Raw genomic sequence first — 25411 nt, forward strand, 5'->3', positions numbered from 1 at the left:
CTTCTAAAACAAAAAAAATTTACAACTACCGTTTGGGACTCATTGAAAAAATGATTTTTCATAAAATTGGTTTTGTAAAAATGACTTTCTTAATGAGTTTTGAAAAACATCGTTCTTATGTTTGGGTGGGCAGGCAAAAATTGGTTTTGGGTGAATAACTTAAGGGGTGGTAGTCTTTTTAGCCTCTTATGATTTTCAGAAAACCACTTTTTATAAAACCGCTGTTTTCATGTCACCCAAACAGGTCAAGAAAAGGAAATCTCCGCGTTTTGACTCCAAAACTCCATTTTGAACAAGCATCCAAATACGCTTTACGTCTTTGGCTTTTGTTTTTTCTATTCTTTTTTTTTTGTAATCAAACTGTGAACAGTAGTGGATAGACTAAGGCTTTTTTTTTTTTTTCTGAAGGGAACTGGAGTCACCAATTTAGGTCTGGTGTAGACATCCCATGTATTTTTTTAGTCATTGCAGTGTAATTTTGAATCATTTCAAAAAAAAAAAAAAAAAGAAGAAGAAGAAGAAAACCCACCTACACCGCCCCTATGTATCTCCATTATTATGAATGCCAACTTTGATAAATATGTCTAAGTAACCATTTTGATTACCACTCACAAAGGTTTGAACCGCAGACTTTTCCTGGCATGATTCCAGGTGAGCGTAAGCTCAACCCACTGCTTGGGTGAAGGTCCTTCAAAGTTTATTTTCTCTTGCGCATGCCCCTCATTTTTCTTTTACTTATAAAGGTTAGAATTATGTCGCCAGTAAACCCCACCAATCACCACCCCCCGCCCTCAAAGATAATGCCCACAACAATCAAACTTAAAACGCGTTATTCACATGCGGCAAGTCAAATCAGCTATGCAACACATCAATTGGTGGATAGTAGGAAAAATGGAGAAAGTGGTAGTGTGGACTGTGGAGGGAAGAAATACCCCATCATAATTGGGGCAGTCCTATTCAATGAAATCAAACAGTCCAATATATACACACACATATATATATATATTTAATTGTCCAATGTCAAAGGTTAGCATATGGTATAGTAATATGTCTAAAAATGCTATGAACTATTGCTAAAAATACTATTGCACCACAGTCAGTCGCTAATATTGCTGTGGCAGAAACAGATTTGAAATTTTAGTCATCTTATAACATCTTAAATCTAGCAAATATGTGCTCACCTATACACATAGACACATACATGCAGATAACATATGCAATCATCTGGATAGACATAGAGCTGTGTGAATAAAAATTCAGATTGAAATGGGTAGAAATCAGACTATTAAGTTACGGACAAAAACCAAACCCTCTAATTTTTTGTTAAAAAGTATTTAAAATAAACATGCTTATACTTATAAAAATCATTTTCATATAAAACATGTTTGATTCAAGTTGTTTTGATGAAAGTTATGGACTTTCCTATTATCAAAACGTCGATGCTATGAAAGCCATTCATTTTTGTTTATTATAAAGACACTATTAAAGTCCAAAAAAGATGAATTTAATATATGTTTTTCATCAACATATTTTTAATATCTTACGGTAAGGTTAGATTGTAAAAAAAAAAAAAAACTTTAAACATCACATTTAAACAATTTGATTGTTGTCCCTGATCTAATTGTCTAGTTTCTACCAATTTTTCTTATATATATATATATATATATATATATATATATATATATATATATATATATATATATATATATATATATATATATCTAGAGAGAGAGAGAGAGAGAGAGGAGGAAAGTTAGTATTTACCATACCACTTGGGTAAGCAATAAAAACAAGACCCATTAAAATTAATTAGTAAAGTATGCTTTTTGCAATATAACCTTGTAGATATGATCTTAAGAATGATTTAGTGGGAAGCATATATTAAGGAAGTCATTTTTTATTTTAATAATATTTTTTAATAATAAATAAATGAACACTCTTACAACATCAAAATTTTGATAGTAGAGTGATAGTACAGATATCAATCTTTTTAGAAAAATAATTAGATCTAAAACATGATTTTTATTAAAATAGTGTTATAAACACATTATGATATTCACACTTTATTCAAACACTTTTTAACACAAATTTAAGATGCTTGGTTTTTATTTCTTATCCAAGTGGTCATATATTTACCAATACATATAATATATATATATATATATATATATATATATATATATATGAATTTGCATCTACTTTAGGTAATGCTCTTTTTTCAATTTTTGGAAACGACTGTCCAAAAATAACTAATACATCTTACAAGTTATAGCAAAGAAAGCAAAACTACCACGCGTTTAGCATTTTAATTTAAATCAATATAATTGCTGGAGCAATTTTTTTGTTTTCGTCATTTGGGGGCTAAGCCAAATAAAGTCGGGAGCAGCTCCGAAGCTGGAAAGTAGTATTATACCAACCCGCCTAACAAGCCAAACTCCCTAGCCATGATCACACCCATTGGAATGTAGATTAGCTGGAATTGAGTGGGAGATAAGAATGTAAGTGGTTGGTACTTGGGTCTTGCACAGGGCAGAGCCAACCACTTAATGCCTAATAAAAGTTCTTTCAAAGGTACACAGATATTTATACAGCAGGCTTGGATTTTTTCATCCATGTTTGCACAGAGAAATCTTCGGCCTCTGCAGTCTGCAGCATGCATTGCATCCGGCAGTTTGTTATGTACATCCTCATAGCTGGAGGATTTCATCTCCTCTATTGAGAGACTGGATTCTACAGGAAAAAAATCACAAGAACTCAACATTTAGACAAATAACTAATAAAATCACAAGTTTTGATAGCTAATAAATACGTGCTCAACTATAGAAAGATCATTAATTTACGATATAAAAGAACGTAACTATCCATTTTGAAGGCACAAATAAACTCTTCTTTAGAATAGATGTTTTGTGTTGTTTTTATATAAAAACTTTTTTAACAAGTACACAGACGACCATCTTAAAAATTGTGCATATATATATATATATATATAACTGAGCGGTCATTTAGGGGCCTTAGCTGGTGATCCGGGCTGTTTCCCTCTCGACGATGAAGCTTATCCCCCATCGTCTCACTGGCCGACCTTGACCCATGTTATTTTGTTTTGGGGTCATATCTAGTATTCAGAGTTTGCCTCGATTTGGTACCGCTCTCGCGGCCCGCACCGAAACAGTGCTTTACCCCTAGATGTCCAGTCAACTGCTGAGCCTCAATGCATTTCGGGGAGAACCAGCTAGCTCTGGGTTTGAGTGGCATTTCACCCCTAACCACAACTCATCCGCTGATTCTTCAACATCAGTCGGTTCAGACCTCCACTTAGTTTCACCCAAGCTTCATCCTGGTCATGGATAGATCACCCAGGTTCTGGTCCATAAGCAGTGACAATTGCCCTATGAAGACTCGCTTTCGCTATGGCTCCGGTGGGTTTCCTTAACCAAGCCACTGCCTATGAGTCACCGGCTCATTCTTCAATAGGCACACGGTTAGAGATCCAATTTTCCTCCCACTGCTTGGGAGATATATATATATATATATATATATATATATATTTATATTTATATATATATATATATGTGCTTTGCTCATCAATTGACGCAAGGGAAAATTTCCAAAATTAGATATGTATTCAGCTGGCTACGGCCTCGCTAACGAGAAAGGCGGCTAGAAATGGTTATCTAGACCGGAGGCACATTGGCGGCTAACTCGCCCATGTAGGGTTTACTGTCTCTCCCTTCGGTACGGACGCATCCAATGCCGGATGGATTTTCTTCAAGCGATAACTTCCCTTTCCCAAGTCCTATGTTCGATAGATGCGTCAATCTTTCTTTCAGAACCTCCGTTTCGTCATTATGACTCCAATCCGTGTATGAACGACTTGCCTTGTTTTGATCGATGGTTCACCGCCCGGGCGAAAAAACCAACGAATTCCAGGGGCGGCCCGCGGTCGAGAGCATCAGCCCTCTCCAACTCGAGTGGTTATCCCTCCCCCGACGGTGGAACCAGATGAGGTTTTGGAGAGGGGGGATCTTTTGCTTTTTCCCAGGACTTGAGTAGAAACCAGCAGTAGCGGTGGATTCGGGCAAGTCTCGATAGCCAGATAGCAGAAGTTCCATCGTTCCTCATTCACGTATATAGATGATAGCAAGCTATCTGTATGGTTCTACGCAGATGCCTTTCCCTGGCGGGACATCTCTGATTCCGGGGAAGGATGAGAGGAGAAAGGATGGAAAGGCGGATCTTGATTGCAATCGAATGACTCCGCCCTACTCGTCTGATTTTCCATCGACTCACCGACTCCCTCCCCTACTGTCGTTCTTTTTCCCTCGTGGGTAAGGGGACTGAATGGAGGGATCCCGACCCGAGGGTTCAAGCTATTCATGTAGAGGTGGGATGGAGAAAAGGTGGAACTAGCAAGGGCAAGAATCACCGGGAGAGGGTTTTTTTCGAGTCTTTCCCCCTCCCCCGGTCGAGGGGCTCCGCCCAAGATATTGAAGAACCTGTCCCAGACCCTCTCTCTAGTAGGTTACTCCTTTTCTAGTTAGACCTTCTGCTAATCATCCCCTAATGCCTCCTTTTCCTCTAAACCAGATGCCGAATCGGGGGAAGAAGCAAAATCAGAAGAAGTAGGACTATCTATCCAACATAGACTCCTCTAATTGAGGGATAGATAGTCTTTTGGATAGGCGATGCATCTGTTTCAACGTTCATTAGCCGGGCGGGGATGGAACAAAACCATTCTTTGTCGAAGTCCTTTTAATGAAGTTTTTCGGGAAGAAAACTGGATTGGGCGGTACGAGAAGAAGAGGTTCCACTGCGGATGCTGCCGACCGAACAACCACTCTGGAGTATCCTTTCCCGGGTGGCGGGTGCTCCACCATGGATCCTGCTTCCACTATCACGCATCAATCGAATGACCAACATCAGATGAAAAGGGAGGCCTGGTTAGGGGCATTCGGAGGCCCCGGATTCGGAAGGCAGGAGGAGTATATATATATATATATATATATATATATATATATATATATATATATATATATATATATATATATATATATATATATATATATATATATGTTGTGTGCAAAATTTTTTAAAAAAAATGCAAAATTAATGTAAAACGTACGAGGATCTTTGCACTTTAAGGCAATGATGCACTAGTGAGGTAAAACCGAAGCACATTAATCGCTGGTAGAAATGTAAAACATATGAGAAAAATATAGTTTGGATAATTAATAGGCAAAAAGAATATACAAAACATTAAAATTAATATGAAAAAACGTAAAAAAAAATAATCTGCTTTCTTAGGAAGCTAGTGTGTCGCAGTACCCGTGTCCGCACGTCGACATGTTGACACAGGTACGGTGCAAGGAACACTCACCTGAAGCTTGAGCCAGGGGTGGAAGGAAGTGGGCTTGCAAGGGGCCAGTAGGCCCCTCATTTTTTGAAAAAAAAATAAAATAAAACAAAATTTACGCTCACATTTTTTAATTTTATGAATTTTATGAAAAATGTTGTTTACTTCTTGTATAAATTTTGAAAATATTAATGAGCACTCAAAGAAAATTTCTGACTCCACCCCTAACTTGAGCCAAGTTGCACCAGCTTGATCTTGCTGAGTCTTGAAAGACTCGCTCAAACTTGTTCAGTTTTTTTTAACAGAGTCCAGCTCCAACTGACCAACCCAAACTCAACTCAACTAAACACGTCATCTAAGTGTTAAAAAAAGAGTCATTGTTTCAAAAAAAGGGCAGGACGGGTCTCTTTTTAAAGAAGCAAATGTCTTGAGAGAACTATGCACAAACAAGGTTAGCTAGATAATATAAGGAAAGATATTTTCTATTCATTTTTTCAAGAATTTAATTCTTGACTCCAACTTGGCTCGTTTAATAAGCCAGTCAAGCTCAAGCAACATAACTTATTCTCACCCTAAACATAAGGTCGAAGAAGATGAAGCTACTTTTACTTCAGGGTTTGGTTATATAGAAAAACAAAACTTTTCTCAAACAAATCGGGACTCAAGCATTTAAACTAAAGCAAATAGACAAAATTTGACCAGATGCTTAACCTTTTTGCTTTTTAAAGGAAAACCTTTGTCATTGTTCAAACCGCAACCAATTTCTGCAGTTTTAGGCAACAAGAGAATTGGTGCATTATAATAGAATACCAGAAAAGTAGTTAAGAATTCAGATACCGTGAGTACGAACTATACGCACAAGTCTACATAGGCATAAACCTATAGACTCGTTAAAATTCAACTCAAACATGACTAGTCGAGATTGAGTTCAAATGTATGCTTGAACTATTAAACGAGTTGAGTTCGAACCATAAAAACTTGGCTCGTCTACAAAATAAATGTTGAATTATAATGAAAAAATAGTTAAACGAATAGCAACTGAACTCAAAGCCATTTTTTGGATGTAAAAGATGGTTTGTCATTCCAAAATGTCATTTCAGGCAATTACACCAAAAACGAATTTTGCCATAAGTCAGCCTAGCAAAAACTGAATTTTAAAAAAGAGTGGATAACTTAAGCACTCTAGCATGTCATTAACAAAAAAAAAAATGTGTTTTGATCGTATTATTTAGACATACAGACCAATTTTTTTAAAAATCAATTTTTGGAAGTAATAACCCAAAGGTTACCTGGAGGCCGGGGAGGGGCCACATGTGGTAGCCCTTTAATGTTTTTTTATTACTATACTAATATTTTCAAGTATTTGTTTTCTTATATACATAGTGCCGGAGCTCGTGGGCAAGAGTATACGGTTTTCAGCTTCCTGTGGATTGCTTGTTTCCCACGGAACAGCTATCCGAAACAGGACTTTGAAAAGAGATTCTTGCTCTCTCTCTCTTTCAGAAGTCGTTTGGAATTGAAAGGGAGAAGACAAAAAAAAAAAAAAAAAAAAAAAAAAAGAGAGATCAACACAAGCTCAACCTATTGGAGTGATTGACTATGGGAAAGATGGGCTCCTCTCTTATGTACTCGGAGAACTGTTTCAAAATTGGCCTTATGTACTCGGAGAACTGCTTGAAAATTATTGGCGTTGGAAGTAACAACACGTCATTTTTTTTTAGCCCATCTAATACAACTTCCCGCCATAACCATTAGAGAGAGAGAAAGAGAGGAGTGTTGAAGGATGGCAGGGGTTTATCTGGGTTTAGCTTGCTTACGTGTTTGACCTGCCCTAGGTTAGTGGGTTTAATAAGAAAAACTTCTTAGTTGCATACCAAGTGATATTTAGACTCAAAAACTTCCATCAGCTTCGGCCGGTGTCTGACAGCTGGTCTGTTCGGGTGAGCAAGGGGTATTAAACCCACCGTCAGAAAAAGGCCCGAAGCCCCCCCCATTCCCTTTGTTTCTGGGGTCCTGAGTTGCGTCAGTGTCAGCAATAGCAACGGTGCACCATTTAACTTGGGTGTCGCGCCCTACCGCCTTAAGACACATGAACATAACGCCCACGAGAATCAAACTAGAGACCTGCCTTAATACAGGCCCCTAGCTCGACCAGCTACGTAGGTCTGTTATTTGTCCAAGTGGTAAAGGTATTTTTGACAACTTCCCTTATACCAACAACGGGAGTAGACTAGTAATGTAATAATTAACATGACACTAGTAAAATAAAAAAAGAAAAATGTGAGGTTTGTGCTTTCACTCATATAGTAAGATAACCTTCCGCTCATCCAAAAATCTGACCACATAAATGAGGCTGTTTCAGCTGCAACGGGCGATGGTACTCTTGGCCTCATAAATGGGGTATTTACCAGCTGAATTTGAGCAGAGTGATCAATTTCCAGTTTGACTTGTGCTTTGATTTTTTATTTTTATTTTTTGAAAAAAATCAACATTGTTTGATGGATAGGCACTTTTTACCTATCAAAGACACCTTCAAATATTTTTCAGCCAACTGAAAGGAATCTTGCCAGACTTCTAACCTGTCCTATGCATGTGGATTTGATTTTAAAAAAAGGGAAAAAACTGAACGTAATTAAATGTCAGTTTACATTTGTCTCATAGGTAGGGTTCATAAGCTGAGTTCGAGCCAAGTTGAACCAGCTCGAGTTCACCAACTAAAACTCCATGTAACTAAACTCAAGCCATTAAACCTAAGATCCTGTTTGATAACCTAATTAAACACATTGGATGTACTTTTTCAGATGTTCACGTGTTCACATTTTAATTTGAGCTCAAATAGGAATAAGATAAAGTCAACTGGATCTGAATCTGAATTTACAATGTGAATCTATTTTAATTTCACATTCAAACCAAATCCGACTTTTAAACCGAATCCAATCTACATTATGATTGGTCAAGAACGGACTTTAAAAATGTGTGAATATTATGTATAGGATATTTTATTTAAAAACTAAATCTAATCCAAAAATAAATCCAATTGGATATTTTTAAAATCTGAATAAGAATCCAGCTAAAAGATCATTGCCCCATAAATTTTATAATGGATTTAACTTTTTTATATCCTATTTTTTTTAAACAATTGGGTCTTATATTCAATCCAAATCTTTTGATATCCTACTAGTACCGGTTCTTGTGATCGCGGAACGAGTAAAAATGATAAAAGCGACCTTTCCTTCTTATGTTCTCGTTTTTTCTGCAACAGTGACGTGCAATGTAATACAACGGCCGCCGCTTCCAAAACAAACTGGTTTTGCCCTTTCCGTTGTTCGTTTCTTATTTTTCAGCTTTACTTACGTGTTGGTGGGTACAACACGGCTCCTCCCTATCGGTCTTTAGTACAGGGCTTTCGACACATCTCTGATGGTGGATTTGAGGCCCCTCTCCCCTCCCCTCAAGTCAGACTTTAAATTCATGGCACCCACGTTGAAATCCACCATTCGTTTAGACAGTGGATTTCGGCCATCAATGATTTCAACACCTTTTCTACAGCTGTTTTTGTAGCGATGGAAAATAAAGAAAATTCATCCAACAACATTCTCCAGCCAGTAAATTTTAATATATATATATATATATATATATATATCTTATTTCACAATTTTGGATAGTAGAAATACGCTTGACAGGAAAGGAAATTATTTTTTCTTCACAAATTACTGTTGCCATTCCATAAAAACATTTTTGGTTCATTAAACTGATCTTGCGATGTAAACATGCTAAAAAAACGGTCTCTCGAAGTTGCAAAACTAAAAACCACGAGGCATAATGTAGTTGGTTGTTGGTTGGGTTGAGGGTGTTTTGGGTATTTTGTAGGGTGTTTTGGCTTGGCTCCCGACATGGAATAAGTGCTGGTAAAAGTCTGTCCCAACGTTACCCACCATAGGGCTTACTCGTGATGGGACATAAGGCAGATACGAGATTAATTTGAAAACAGTTTTACAAATAAAATGCTATTGTCAATAAATCAAGAATTATCATTAATAGTTTTCACTCTGTCAAACTCTCTCACCCTAACGTCCTGGCTTTGGGGAATCATATGAGGCTGGCCTATATATGCCCAACGACTCTTTGAAGTGTTGAATCTCTCGTTGATTGCCCGAGGAGCCTCATATAAACAAACCTGCTAGTCACCACTTTCTTCCTGTTTTGTTTTACTTCTTCTTCTTCCTCTATATGTGCCTCTGCCTCTCAACGCTCATGTACTCATCAGTAAGTAACCTTCAGACGATATCAATGCACAGATAGTAGATTAACTCAAATGTCTCAAGCATTCAGGATTAAAAGGTATGTTGCATGTATGAAGCACGCTAGAATAAACAGCTTGCAGTTTGCGAGAAAAGATGTTGAAGCATGCTAGATTAAAAACTATTTTGAATGTATGGAGCGTGCTAGACTAAACAATTTGTTTTTTGCAAGAAAATATTGCATGTGTATGTAATTCTAGATGATAAAGGCATCTGCTTAATTACTCTGCTCTCCTTGAGGATTTCTGGTCTATGGCGCCATAGACTAAAAACCCTTCGATGACAGACAGCGCTGCCATTGACAGTTAGCGCTAATATCGGTGTCACATAGGAAACGTTAAAAACTTCATGATATCTATAAAACGGGAAACAAAGCACTCGTTGAGGGATTGGCAGAAACCTTACGTAGAAGAATAAGGGAAGAAGATATACCTTGACCGGAAAGTTTTTTTCTTTTCTTTTCGTCGGACCCACTGTCGCATCCGGAAAATCCACCGCTGCTTCTTTACCGGCGGACTCAAAATCAGAATGAAACCGGCTTTGACCCTATTGCCTCGGTACCATTTTTTTTCCCTGCATATCGTCAGAGATAGAAGGGGAGGCCGGGGCAGAACGAAATCCGATGGGCCCTCTGCTGCCCTTCTCTCCCGGTGTGCAATCGCCCATAAAGCCAGATGTCCGGCACCGACAGCGTCGGGTTCAACATAATCTTGAGGTGACCGTGTCCTTTTTTTTTTTCAGCCTAATGGCATTCGTATCTGAAAAAATTTTCAAATTAAAATATATTAAAGCAAATAATCATAGTTAACCTTTCATTTTAAATCACAAGAATACAACCTCATCCATTGCAGCTAAATACTTCAACTATAACTTAATATAGCACAATTTACCTGACGGCCGGTAGCTGGAACACGCCTCCCACAGGAGACCCTAAAGCCAGAAGAATCACCAATGGCAAATATACATGGATGACGCTTCACTCTCAAGGTATCATCAATTTCTGCTTGCCACCAGCATTTGCAGGAAACAGGCACTATTGTTAGAACTAATCAAGGCAATAATGGCTTAAAAAGCACTGCACAAAGTACCAGATGTGCTTCCAAGCTTTGACTTTGCAAGCTTCTTTCAGCAGGTAGAAGTTCCAGAATAAACTTCTCAGATGTCTTTCGCTGGTTGTTTACATCACCTACTTCACTATCATGAGAATTTTCAATTTTGTCAATCTTTTTTATGCAGCTAGCATAGTAACCTAAAAACAGCTCAACATTCCTGAACAAAAGAACCTGGCGGATTCACATTCGAATTTTAACAGGAACAATGCATCAATCCTCCAAAGTTCCAGGCAGATTCACATTCGAATTTTAAAATGTCTCCAATTGAATGAGAACCCCTAGCATCATTAATCGTTTAATCCACAAGGCGGATTCACATTTGAATTTTTTTGCCTCCACAAGAACAACAACCAGTAGGCAGAAATTGTGAGACCAAAAGATCATACCGAAGTAAGCGACCCGTTCATGTGCGAAATCTAACGAAGAAGCTTTGATCTCCTCATTCCTCAAGTGCGATTCAGATCGCCAAACAAAAATCCTTTATAAATTAGACAAATTTGAAAATTGAGATTCACTGCAGGAAAAATCCTATACATTAAGTGCGATCAGATTCACCGCTTCTTCTTAAGTTTCCACCAATACTTAGGAAAAGAAACAAAGAAGCTGGTGGGGACTAGGCTGGCCCGTATTTCAGTTGAAGTCTTAAAGAGAAAATCTCTGAACGAAATGTTTGTAGATTCTTCCACCATAGACGAAAGCACTAACCTCCCCTAGAGGATGAAGCATAGCAAAGGAGAGAGGGCTGGAGGGCTGGAGGTAGAGGAAAATGGCAGGAAGACAAACTAAACAAGCATTGAAAAAGGGGAAAAAAATGAAAACCCAACACGGCAACACCAATCTTATTGACGCAAGCAGCCAACAAAACAATTGTTTAATAATAAGAAATGATTCAAACGATTGAAGAAGAAAAAGAAAAAGCACTCACGTTGGAAACTTGGAAATGGCCCCTGGCCCTTCGCGGCTTTGCCCCTTCCCCTTTCTGGTGAATGGTTGGGCGCAATGGGTGGGAAAACAAAATGTTTCCCACTAATGTTTAAACCTTTTAAGTTTTTGGTTTCTGACGTTGTTCATTGTGGGGCCCGACCCAATTCTGGGCAACAGCTAACACATGCCTTGAAGCTCCCCATGTGAAGCTCCTTGTTACATGGAGCTTTAGTGGGCTGGCCTGGGTAGAGGCCCATGCCAGCCCACATGTAGCTCTGCTACTGGGCCAGGGGACATGGAGTTGACGGTCGTGGCCATGAGGAAAGTGGTGAGCAGAGAGAGCAGAGTGTGGGTGTCGCTGTAGAGGAACGTCGGTGTGACGTTGTGGTTAGAGGAACGTCGGTGTGACGTTGTGGTTGTTGATGGTGCAGAGCTGCGGCAGGGCGGAAGAAATGGCGAACCTACCACTGGTGGTGCAGAGGTCACCTGCTCCCAGCGCGGGAGAGATGGCCGAGAAGATGGCCTGGTTAGGGGTGTATTTATACGCAAAATTTGGAAATTATAGATTCAGTCCACCTTTTTTTGTTTATTTTCAAAAACGCTATTGCATTTTTTACAAGTTAATGTCACAACGTTTTTGCTAAAAAGTTTTCAAAAAGAGGCTTGCGAAAGTTAATTTAAGAGGGAAACCACGATTTTATGTGTGAAATTAAACAAAGATACCGTCAGACTTATTATGAATTGCTAAAAGAGGGTTTGTGAAAATTCTTTTGCAATTTTAGCGAAAAACCAAGATTTTATATACAATTGCGTATATGTACCCCTTAGACTTATTAAAATTGTTGAAAGAGGGTTCTGAAAATAAATTTGAAAATAGATGAGGAAATTTACGTTCCAAAAATTTTAAATTGAGATTTCCTTGCTTTTAAGTGATATTTTAGAATATTATGGAGATAACATAACGTGATAATTTTTATGTTGCTTTCACTTTATTGTTTCTTATTTGTCATGAAAATTAAATTTAGAAATGACTTCAAGAGTGGGAGCCTCTGAACTAACCAAGATCGAAAAACTCAATGGAGGTAATTTTCATGCATGAAAGAGTACGATCATGTTGGCCTTGACTCTGGAGAGGTTGATGATCAACAAGTCTTTTTCCATTTTAGGAGATAAGCCTACAAATGAGGAAAGGAGAACATATGAGGCCTTTGAGACTGATAACTTGATGGCAAAAACCATCATGTCAGCTTTCATGAAAGATGACCTGATCAAGGTGTTTGAGGACAGTTCAATTGCCAAGGAGATGTTTGACTTTATCTCCTCAAAGTATAACACCACTACAACTATGCATATTCAGCTACTTCTAGAACAATACAACTCATATAAAATGAATGAGCCAGCTAAAATGGTTGACCATGTTATTAAGATGTTAGTCATGGCTAAAGACCTAGCTGTAGTAGGAAATGTAATATCTGATAACATGCTGATCTCTACCATCCTGAATAGCTTGCCACATTCTTGGGAGATGGCAGTCACTACCTTGAGTCTCCAATTTAACACTCTAACTTTAGAGAAGCTCCTCTTACAATTAGCTATTCAGCAAGAACATCTGGCCAAAAGAAAAGATGTAGAATTAATGACAGTTCATGATAAATTTGCTAGTAGTCATATACTTGTAATACCCAAACAATTTAAAAAGAAAAATGATGGCAAGTTTAAGGACAACTTATAGATACTCAGAGAACACAAGAAATTGTTGTGAAATACTATACATGCAGAAAGCCTGGAAGAAGAACTGCAGGACTAAGTTCCCAAACAAAAAGAACAACAATGGCCAGAAAAACAATAATAGGAGGAGAAATCAAGGGGACTCCAACAGAGAAGTCATTTGTGTTGTGTCAGAGTGTTTGTTCACAGATGAGGATTTGACTAGTTGGTGGGTTGATTCGGGTGCTACTCATCATATTGCAAAGACAAAAAAAGGTGTGATTCGTATGGTGGACTTGAGTTCGGGAGTTCAAAAGGTCTATATGAAAAATAACTTATACTGTAATGTCATGAGAGTCGAATGATATCGACGAAATGTTAGAGGCACCAATGTCATTCTTAATGAAGTTTTGTATGTCCCCTCCATGAAGTGAAATCTAGTGTTTGTCCTCGGTCTAACTCTTATACTGTGATGTCATGAGAGTCGAATCATATTGACTAAATGTTGGAGGCACCAGTGTCATTGTTAATGAAGTTTTGTATGTCCTCTCTATGAGGAGAAATCTAGTGTTTATCTCCGCTTTGACTGGGAAAGGATTTGAAATTCGTTTTGTTCTAGGAAAAGTCACAGTGGAGAAACATGGCAGCACCATGTTCGATGGAAAATATGTAAAAGAACATGGTATGTTCAAACTCAATGAAATGAATAAAGCTTCCAGTTCTACTTATATTGATTGTGCAATGAGTGTGATTATAAACTTATAGCATAAAAGGTTAAGCCATGTAAGCATCAGTAAGATGAAGATTCTAACACAATAAGGCATAATATCTGATATATAAATAAATGCTTTCGTGAAATACGAGTTGTATTTATACGAAAAAATGGCAAGGAAACCATTTCCATCTGAAGTAATTCAGACCACTAAACTATTAGAAATAATCCATATAGATATTTGTGGACCTTTCAAAGTCCAAAAACATAGTAGCAAGTTATACTTCATAACATTCATTGATGACTTCTTAAGATTTGGTTATATTTACCTGATCAAATACAAGTTTGAAGCACTTGATAAATTAAGAAATATAAAAAGGAAGTCGAGAGACAACTTGAAAATATATCGAGGTTGTAAGGTCTCATCGAGATAGTGAATATACATTAAATGAATTCCTCGAATATTGTAAAGACCTTAGAATTAATAGGCAAAGAACAATGCCTAGAACACCACAACAAAATGGTATCGCTAAAAGTATGAAAAATGGAACTGTTAGCTCAAAGAGTAAACATATAATGGTGAAATATCATTATGTTTATGAAATGATAGAGAAAAATAAAACCCCAGTTGATTACATGTCTACCAATGATATGGTAGTTGATCTCTTAACTAAGGGAATAGCAGAGGACTTGTTTACCAAACATGTCGCCCATATAGGATTAAGATATATTTGAAAGGTTAGGACGGAAAACCATTGAATGAAAAATTTTGCTATAAACCATGCATACAATTTAAGTTTCGATGAATAAACCAATTATGGAAAACTACGTAACTAATTAAATGAGAAAACTCATACATGGTAGAAGCAATCTGGCAGTGTAATGGCCAAGTGGCAGATGTTAGATAGTAGCCACTGAGCCCTATCTGAACATCTTGTAACTACGAGGTAGTTACGAGATTAATTTGTAAACAGTTTTACAAATAAAAGGCTATTATCAATAAATCAAGATTTATCATTACTTGTTTTCACTCTGTCAAATCTGCCACCCTAACCGCCTGCTAGGCTTCGGGGAATCCTATGAAGTCGGCCTATATATGCCCAAGGACTCTCTGAATTAGTATTGAATCTCTCGGTTGATTGCCCTAAAGGAGCCTCATAGAAACAAAACAAATAGTCACCACTTTCTTCCTATTTTGTTTTACTTTTTCTTCTTCTTCTTCCTTTGTCTCTGCCTTTGCCTCTAGATGCTCGTGTACTCATCCTGAGCATTGAGACTAAGACACTATTATGCTGCCTTCACTCCATCAAGGAGAAGCAGGGATTTGGCCATCATTATGTAAGTGTCGACAAATGTGCTATATTAATTTCAATTGAAATTATTGCGAATGCTTTCCAAATTTGAATTTGGTTACAAAACCAAAATTGTCAGCCTCAATCACAAATGTACCTTTAAAACTGACTGAACATATAATAGAACCTTAGCTTCCTTCCTTCCACCCATTATAGAGAGAGAGAGAGAGAAAGAGAGAGAGAGAGAGAGAGAAAGTGAGACTAACAGAAATAATGAGGATAGGAGCACCTGTTGGAAAGTGAGGCCTTCATTTTCGGCCTTGGAGGATGGAATATCAAGAGAAACAACAGAAGCAAGAAAGAGAATAAAAAACAAGAACTATCAGACCTCTGCGCACAAGCCTTATTTAGCCAAGTCTTGAAGATTTTAGCCGAGAAAGCTCCCAACTTTAGTTCTTCTAGCAACCATCTGTATTACAGAATATGCAACGATGAACAACCAAATGATCGGTAATAGATATACCAACATGCCATGAGTCTGTTTCATTATAAAAACCAAGCTTCACCTCTTATGCTTCAAGCTGGCATTAGCAAGGCCATTGGAGAGAGACATGAGAGCTCCTAGAGAAAATAAGGAAGAACTTTAGTTAAATAGATGCTGATACTCATGAAACCTCGTCGTGGCAATAGGCTTGCACAAATTAGCATCGATCTGGTAGAGAAAACACTGGCCCATGATTCAACATTGGGCATTCTCAGAAACCAATCGATTTACACATATTTTTAGACTTTTCTTGCTATTCATATCATGTAATGTGCACATATTAGTCAAACTAGAATTGACTACTCTATTGTGGAACACAGTCTAACATGAATGCGATCAAATTACAAGGTGAACTATAGGCAGTCTTTGATGGTGGTGGTCTCGTCCATCTCTCCCTTAGGCTTGTCTGTGGAATTCAAAACTTTTTTCTGCTCTAGCTCAAGAAGATAAATTAAATGCTTACTGCCTTAGACTATGACAAACAGAGCACATGTTAAATCAGGCCATTTGCATGGATGTACAATGATAGTCCTTAGAAAATAATAAGCACAAGAACCATTTTTTTTAATTAAAATTTTTTCTGCAGCACGTATTTACTTGGTAGCAATGGCCCCACCAGCTACGCAAAATTGGACATTCTAGGGGAGGAATGAACTGACTAAACATAATATTTCTTTTTACTGAGATATGTACAATGTCCCAACACATTTGTACAAAGCAATTCCAAAGATATTGAAAAGATAACCAGGAGTACTTATACCATTTCATTTCTTAAGCCAAGCTTCAAAGCACATCCTGAAGAAGCTTGGGGAGAGCCAGACCAACCGTCCAAACATCATTTCCATGACATATTTATAGGAGAATGTCTGGTCCGACCTCTACACTAGACACACAACATACCCTTCTGCTTCATCACCAAGTCCCTATTGGCAAAACTTTAGAGGAATTTCAGTTTAGATTGTGGAATTAAGATATAAAACCTTTGTTAAGTGAGACATAGCAATTGCATCAAGAACTAATACATTAGGAGGTAACATAAGGTGGCAAAATTAGCATTTTGGCCCCCTAGCCTGAACTGGCTCCTGTGGCTTAACATACATTCTAAGGAATACACCATTGTTAATGAAAGAACTTGAGATCTAAAAGAGAATGAGAGAGTGAAAAACTTTCGTATTCTGTATTCATTGTTGATGATGCACAATATATATAGTCTTCTAAAGATAACAAATATATAGGGAATAAGAACGTTACAACAGAAATAAAGAAAGAGATAAATATGAAAGTTGGTTCCCTAAAATAAATGATATGATATGATTTTATCTCTTGACTATTTTGATGGTATCATATTTCAGTTCTTTCCTTAACAGCCTCCCACAAGCTGAACAGAGGTTCCACGGCATTGAGATTGTGCCGAAAATCTTTAACCGTGGTTCCTCCAAGAGCCTTTGTCATTCTATCTGCTAATTGTTCTTTTGTCCTGATGAGTTCGCTTGAATCTCTCCTTTATTAACATGATCTCTAACAAAGTGAAAATCAACTTCAACATGCTTTGTTTGAGCATGGAATACAAGATTTGACACCAGATATAGAGATCGTATATTGTCACACCATAAGATCAGTGCTTTTGATGATAGATCATTTAGCTCCTTTAAAAGAGATTTTAACCATAGTATTTCTGCAGCAGCACAGGCTAAAAACTTGTACTCAGCTTTGGTACTTGACTGAGCGACTGTCTGATGTTTTCTAGAGGCCCATGAGATTATATTATTGTCTAAGAGCAAAAAAACCACCAATTGACTTATGAGCTTTTGGGCTTGCAGTCCAATCCGCATCAGCAAAGATGCTTAATTGCAATGATGGTGATTGAGTCAAGCAAATAGCATAATGATTTGTTCCATTTTAAGCACCAGAGAATCCTTTTAATCATTTTTCAGTGAATAGGCTTCGAAGAGTGCATGAATTGACATGCACGATTAACAGCAAATGCAATGTCTAGACGGGTCAGGGTAGCATATTGTAACACTCCTACCACACTATGATATAGTGTGAGATCCCAAAACAAAGAGTCATCATCAACTTTATAAATTTTAGGGGTCGCCATGGGAGATGTCATAGGTTAGCATTATCCATTTGAGATTTGTGAATAATGCTATTATTATAGTTTTGTTGGCATAGATATAGTTCCCTGGTCTTCGCTTGACTTCAATGCCAAGAAAGTATGTCAAGGGGCCAAGATCCTTGACGAAAAAGACAAATCCAAGCTACATAATGACTTGAGAAATAAGGTGTGGTGTAGATCCGGTGATGATCAAATCATCAACATTGACTGGGAGATATAGTTGGTGAGAGTTGCGGGAGTAAATGAACAATGATGCATCCGATTGAGAAACAACAAATCCAATATCTCGAAAATAGCAACTCAGGTGATGATACCATGTGTGTGGGGCTTGCTTGAGCCCATACAAAGCTTTGTCTAACTTACATACAAAGTGAGGGAATTTTTTATCTTCAAAGCCCTCTGGTTAAGCCATATAAACATCCTCTGAAAGACACACATCGAGAAAAGCATTGTCAAAATCAAGTTGCCTCAAGTCCAACCAAAGTGAACTGCTAAATAGAGTAATACCTTTATGGTGGTAGGTTTGGCAATGGGACTAAATGTTTCTTGACAAGTCCAACCAAAGTGAACTGGAGCTCCTTTTTCAATAACATTATTCTCAAAGGAACCTGAGAACTAAAAGATTTCTTTAACATTTTCCATGCTTCATGAATTGATTTGTTGGACACAATCTATCCCAAAACAGGTTCTAAAACGGTACCCTTAATCTAACTTAAGGCCAATCTGTCTGATCTCTTCCAAACAGCAAATTCTGGGTTGGCTTTGCTCTTGCCATCCTTAGTAATGGTCTTAGTAGGAGGTGGAAATGGCCCGTCAATGAACTGAACGAGTTCCTGAGACTCCACAACATATTCTAACTGATTGCTCCATAACAGATAATTATCCATGTTTAGTTTAACAGAGATAAGGGCAGCAATCGCATTCCATATGGTGGATGAAGATGATGAACCAGCCATGACACTTCTAGAAGAAGAAGAAGATAATGGCTCTGATACAATGAAAGAACTTGAGATCTAAAAGAGAACGAGAGTGAAAAACTTTCATATTCTATATTCATTGTTGATGATACACAATATATATAGTCTTCTAAAGATAACAGATATACAGAGAATAAGAACGTTGCAACATAAATAAAGAAAGAGATAAATATGAAAGTTAGTTCTTTAAAATACATGATATGGTATGATTTTATCTCTTGACTATTTTGACGGTATCAGATTTTAATTCTTTCCTTAACAGTTAAAAACTGATCATCTTGAAGGCTAAAGCAATATTGCTCCACCATGGACAAGGAAAGGTCGCAGGGCGGTAGGACACAAGACAGTGAGTGAGCATTGACTTCAGCAATATCAAAACAACCTAAAACCAGTAAATTATACATAAATAATGAAGTTTTTTAAAAGATGGGAAATAAGAAGAAGGTATGAAGGAAAGACACCTGTTCACGTGATAAAAATTAAAAAAAAAGGTTACCGCACAATGGAACTCACATTATACGCTAAAGAAAAATTTCTTGTGGTAAAAGTAACCTGGTGACCTTCCCGTATTTTCTTTACGCAAAGTAATCATAACCCTTGTTTGGTGTAGTGTGTCTCGATTGTATTGATAGGAGGAGGGATTTGGAGGGGGCGGTTTTCATTAATTTGGTGATGGTAGGATTCTGTCAGCAGCCTTAGTCTTGGGGGAAGTGGTGTATTAGACGGAGAGCTGAAAGTTCTTGAGAGGACATTGGGTTTCCATAAGGACTGGGGGATCTTTTTTATGCGTCCTCCACAGACGCTTCCTTTATCAGAAAGATTAGGCAGTATTTGAATTGGAAGAGAGAGTGGCATGAAGGCAATACTGTTCTGCAGCATGTTCTTGAACGTATGCGAGTAGAGAGGAGACGCTACAGTGGATATTGGGCTTTTTGTACAACATCATATGGATACTTCTAGAAATACTTTTTGTGCACTTGTTGATTAAGAGCTGAGTCAACTCTTTGTGAATCATATTGTAAAGATTTGTAATTTTGTGTAATACTAATCTTTCCCCTTATTTTGTACATCATATTTGTGATTAATAAAGAAAAGGGGCCTATCCCCTAGCAATCTGTTACTGTGAACAATTGGCACAACATAAGAACTTCCAGAATGCAATCTTTTCTGTATTCTTTTGTGATAAGAAGAGAGATTTGATGTAAAGTAGTGTGCGCTTTCTGTAAAGGATGCCTAGGGCTTGCAAAATTATATTGCATATGATCGTGTTAACACTTTAAAAATATCTGTGCTGAAACTAATAAAAACTAATGCTCCTGTTGCGGTACTATTTTTTTAGTGATAGAGTTTTAATTTTTTGTTATTTGGCAACATTTGACATATAGCAAATTTAGACTATATATATATATATATATATATATATATATATATATATATATATTTCTTCATCTAGGTTTTAACAGAGAAATCATCCGACCCTTCATAGCATCTTGTTAGATGCATTGCATCAGGCAATATGATCGATGACACTTGCCTGATGCATTACATTGAGTGGTTGTGATTAAATGAAGCTCAACATAGGTTGTGATTAAATGAAGCTCAACATAGCTGGAGGATTGTTTCGGGGATTTGAAAATAAGCATAGATCTGGAGATTCTTGAATAGGCCAACTTTTTGAACTGCATTTGAATCTATAAGCAAACAAGAGACAACTGACAAATTGAAACACTTTAGTAGTCGAAGGAAAAGAAACCAAAAGTGATTCATATAGTAACAGCGAGTGAAATGGGAGTAGCCTAAACATAGAAAACGAGGTTGTAAGAGAGCAATACAAGCATCGTGTTGCTAGGCAAAGTGGTGGAGTTTTGCACCCTAGACGGCGAAAGTCCAGCAATCAAAAACATCACTTGTTTAAGCTCTGGCTTGAGTAGCATAGGTCACATAAAATCCCTTGTAAAATAGCAAAGACCACCTTGCAAGGCTAATACTCTTGAGTGACTGATAGTGAAATAGTACCATGAGGAAGAGGTAAAAAGAACCCCTATCCAAGAGTGAAATAGAACATGAAACCGTGAGCTCCCAAGTAGTGGGAGGACAATTTGATCTTTGACCCTGTGCTTATTAAAGAATGGTTTGGTTAAGGTAACCACCAAAGCCATACCAAAAGCGAGTTTTTATAGGACAATTGTCACTATTTATAGAACCGAACCTGGATAATTTATCCATGACCAGGAAGCTTGGGTGAAGCTAAGAACCAACTAATGTTAAAGAATCAATAAATGAGTTGTGGTTAGGGGTGAGATGCCACTTGAACCCAGAGCTAACTGGTTCTTCCTGAAATGCATTAAGGTGCAATAGTTGACTGGACATATAGGGGTTTTATATATATATATATATATTGGTGACTTAAAGTCACTCATTCATGAGCACAAACCAATCCATTGTGATAGTCAGGTTAAAAGTAAAACATAAAGAACATAGATATTTTTGTCATTTAGTATCGATTCTCATCTCTTTTTTTTTCTGATTTTTTTTTCAACCATTTATCATGACGGATCATATGGCCTCCATGAGTTATATGTTATTATAGATAGACAAAGTCGTCATTCATTCATACATATATGTGAGCATGTATGTGTGTGTATTGTAGGTGTGCTTAGAATATGAACACCATTAAAAACTAATATCATTTGAAAGTCAAAACTATCATTATTTTCAATAAGTCATCGCTTAACTTTTGTTAATATTTTCTTTATTTTGATTAAAAAACCCAAAAAAGGGAGACATTTGCCTGGAATTAATCAATTACAGTACACATTCCAGCACACATTCAATTCAGATATTTGAGTCCCCAGCAGGCCATTTGGATAACAGTTGTCCGTTTGGAAAGTGAATGAAAATATTTTGCGACGTCTTCTCCTTTTTTCCCTTTCCAAATCTCCTTTTCTATCAATAACTACGAAAAGGATCCGCAAAGGGCCCACCTTGCTGGCTGATTGCCGTTATTGTGGCGTAAGATAAATTTGCCAGAGGAATCGAGTCCTCAACGTTGAGGGCCGCTTGAGAATGACAAACTCAAATAACTAAGAGTATTGTGTACCGCCGGTCCTCCTCATATTTATAGTCAAGCGGAAGCAGTGCCGAGACTTTCACTGGTTTGTTGGTCTGACCAGCTATACTATATTTCACTTGTAGACATTATTTCTACATCATACTTAATTTTTTCTTCTTTTCATTGTCAAATTGAAAGAACAAAAAGAGAATGAATCTCATATGACCCGTTAGGCTTGAACTTCACTACTACTAAGGCACGTTTTTTTTGCACCCCAACTATTTAATGGCCTTCACACAATGCCTTCCGTGACCATCTATTTAAAGAAATATATAGACTGAGATTTGAATCAAAGACTTGGCCGCCTATAAAAAACCAGTTTCACCACAAGTTGTGCGACAAACTGTTGAGAAAGTATAAGTCTGAACATGTACTGCGCAAATTTTAAAGCAGATTCAAACTTCAAAATACAAGTTTAATGCGATGTGTTGGTTGTCTGCATCAAATTATAAAAGAATTGAAGGAAAATAAAAGTCGGGCTAATTGACATATGATTCTCTCTGTCTCCATCTTTCTTACGACATCTATTTGATCAACTTGGAAATTTTGTTCACATTGTGACATCATGCAAAAAATTAGTTTTATTTAGGAGAGTAGATGGTTGTTAATTAGTATTTCGAAAGAATCATTTTGAATGTAGAATTTTGTGAACGATTAAATTGCAGTTTATACGAAGTCTTAACTAGTTGAATCCATCATCGACGCATTGGACTTGAGAGGGTATGAGGTTTGAACACGTTAGCATGAGAGTAATCATGACCTTAGAGAGAGAGAGGGAGAGAGATTGCAAATAAGGGAGGTTTGAACACGTTAGCATGAGAGTAATCATGACCTTAGAGAGAGAGAGAGAGAGAGAGAGACAGATTGCAAATCAGAGAGGTTTGAACACGTTAGCGTTGACATGCTACAGCTGCATGCATGCTTACCTGTCTCTCTCTTTCCCTCTCTCCTGTGCATATAACTATAAAAGAATGACGATTTACAGGAGATTAAGATGTCAAACACGCCAAACCATTTACATGGTTGACCTTGAAAGGTTCACTTTCTCGTTCTTAAAAGGATGTACTTTCAGCAAAGCCGCAACCACGCTAGCTCGTCCCCAGCTAAGTAATCAATCATTGAGGACAATTCTTGATCGTGAATGGTCATAACCAGCGGCCGAGCCAAATTTTCTGGCTAAGGATGCTTGACTCAGTAGTCTAGGTTTGATGTAGGCACTTTGTATAATTTTTGAGTTATCATGTTGTAATTTTAAGCCTGTGAAAGCCCCACTAACCCTCATGTATCTCCACCACTAGTCATAAAGTCACAATCCATTTGTAGTGTGCTACACAATTAACACAATCACACGGATATACACAACTATTAATAACAATGATAGCACGTAAAAGCTTCTCAAGTGTCACATGGTTGGTCAGCTGGATCCCCAAAATGTGTGAAGCTGTTCTTCACGACCTGACAAGACCTGTGAGTTTCATATTCGCAAAGTTGCTCATTAAAAGGATATATATATATATATATATATATATCCTTTTAATGAGCAACTTTGCGAATATGAAACTCACAGGTCTTGTCAGGTCGTGAAGAACAGCTTCACACATTTTGGGGATCCAGCTGACCAACCATGTGACACTTGAGAAGCTTTTACGTGCTATCATTGTTATTAATAGTTGTGTATATCCGTGTGATTGTGTTAATTGTGTAGCACACTACAAATGGATTGTGACTTTATGACTAGTGGTGGAGATATATATATATATATATATATAGAGAGAGAGAGAGAGAGGCTTTGGAATGTTGACAAATGACAAAATATTTAAAAACCATCGGCAAAACAGAATCACTAACAACGGTTTATGACTTAATGACATTTTATGGTGCAATTAAATGTTTCGCCATCCAGCAATATCCAGTAGCTATATATATATATATATATATATATATATATATATATATATATATATATATATATATATATATATATATATATATATATATATATATATATATATATATATATATATATATATATATATATATATATATATATATATATATATGCAAACACACACATATATATATTGGATGGTAGATTATTTAAATGTATAGATGTTCTTCTACTTGAAGACATGCTCTAATTAATTTCTGAAAAGCATCTGTCAAAAACTAAGTAATAGATCGCACGCCTGACTTCTACCAAGTACAGCATAATGACCTTGTATATTGATTTAAATGACATAAATGTAATTAATGATGCAATGTATATCGTGGACTACTTTTATTGTGGGCTAAGCCAAATTAAGCAGTGAGAGGGACGCATGGAGCTCCAAAGGTGGAAAGAGATGTATATCAAATAACAGATTAGGTTTCAGAAGCTAATAAGTAAGTGCTGATCAAATTCTGACAGAACTTCTCAAAGAACTATCTACTACTACAAAACATTAATTTTCTATATAAAATAATAAATGTCCATTTTGAAGACAAAAATATGCTTTCTTGATTAAGGAAGGAGTACGTGGTCCTTTACAAGAGATGCTTTGTTACTTTTATATAAAAAGTAATGTCTTTTTTGTTAGTAGGAAACTCTTTGAATATTTCACTCAACAATCACACGCAATGATTTGTTAAATGACGAGCTTTTTTCTAATTTTTTTTTTCCAATGAAAATCTATGTCATGATATTCAAATTTAGCTTGAGTTTGGATCCTATTTGTAAAATGGAATTTATGCACAACTAGCACGATATGTGATTTTCTTCAGTTTCGAATCCTGAGTTGAATTCAATCTTTATCAATAAGTTTCATTTCAGATTCGAATCCAGCTAAGAATCGAATCTAAATTATTTTACCAAATTCGTTTAAACTAATTGGACATTGGATCAAATAATTAGGTAATTAAACGCGTCCTGGGTTGGGGAGCAGGTGAAATTTCGCCTCCAGTTTCAAACGTGGGTCGCATCACGACGCCGGAGCTTGCGGGTAAGAGTATGAGCTTTTCAAGTCTATGTGGATCCCTTTATTCCCACGGAAAACTGTCCAAACACGGGTTTTGAAAAGCCATACAAAATTTGCATCTTTTTCTAGAAACTTTGTCAAAGTGAGCTTAAAGATGAGGATGAGGTCAAGTGATTGACTTTTGGGGAAGATGGGTTTCTCTCCTATGAACGACGCTAATCGAGACCATGGAAAATTTGTTTGGAAATTGGCCTTTGAGCACTAGCACAAGTTTTGTTGGTTGACAAATTCACCTGTATCTTTCTAA

The 25411-nt window shown here is 37.0% G+C and overlaps 1 protein-coding gene and 1 long non-coding RNA gene across 2 annotated transcripts; one reads left to right on the top strand and one right to left on the bottom strand.

Moving 5' to 3' along the window:
- Positions 1-9451: 9451 nt before the first annotated feature.
- LOC116266478 (uncharacterized) lies at positions 9452-10915 on the bottom strand. The gene is made up of 4 exons (XR_004175380.2): positions 10740-10915; positions 10542-10651; positions 10084-10409; positions 9452-9625 (listed from the first exon to the last, which is right to left on the bottom strand). It is a non-coding gene; the product is annotated as an uncharacterized LOC116266478 (long non-coding RNA).
- A 1883-nt stretch (positions 10916-12798) lies between these two features.
- Positions 12799-13419, top strand: LOC116255930 (uncharacterized). The gene has a single exon (XM_031632050.1). It carries the CDS (start codon positions 12799-12801, stop codon positions 13417-13419), a length of 621 nt encoding a protein of 206 aa, XP_031487910.1.
- Positions 13420-25411: the final 11992 nt, after the last annotated feature.

Source organism: Nymphaea colorata, chromosome 1, assembly GCF_008831285.2.
Source record: "Nymphaea colorata isolate Beijing-Zhang1983 chromosome 1, ASM883128v2, whole genome shotgun sequence".
Taxonomy (NCBI): Eukaryota; Viridiplantae; Streptophyta; class Magnoliopsida; order Nymphaeales; family Nymphaeaceae; genus Nymphaea; species Nymphaea colorata.

Excerpts from the sequence above, each read along its gene's own strand:
- LOC116255930 (XM_031632050.1), top strand. The coding sequence starts at position 12,799 with ATGTTGGCCTTGACTCTGGAGAGGTTGATGATCAACAAGTCTTTTTCC.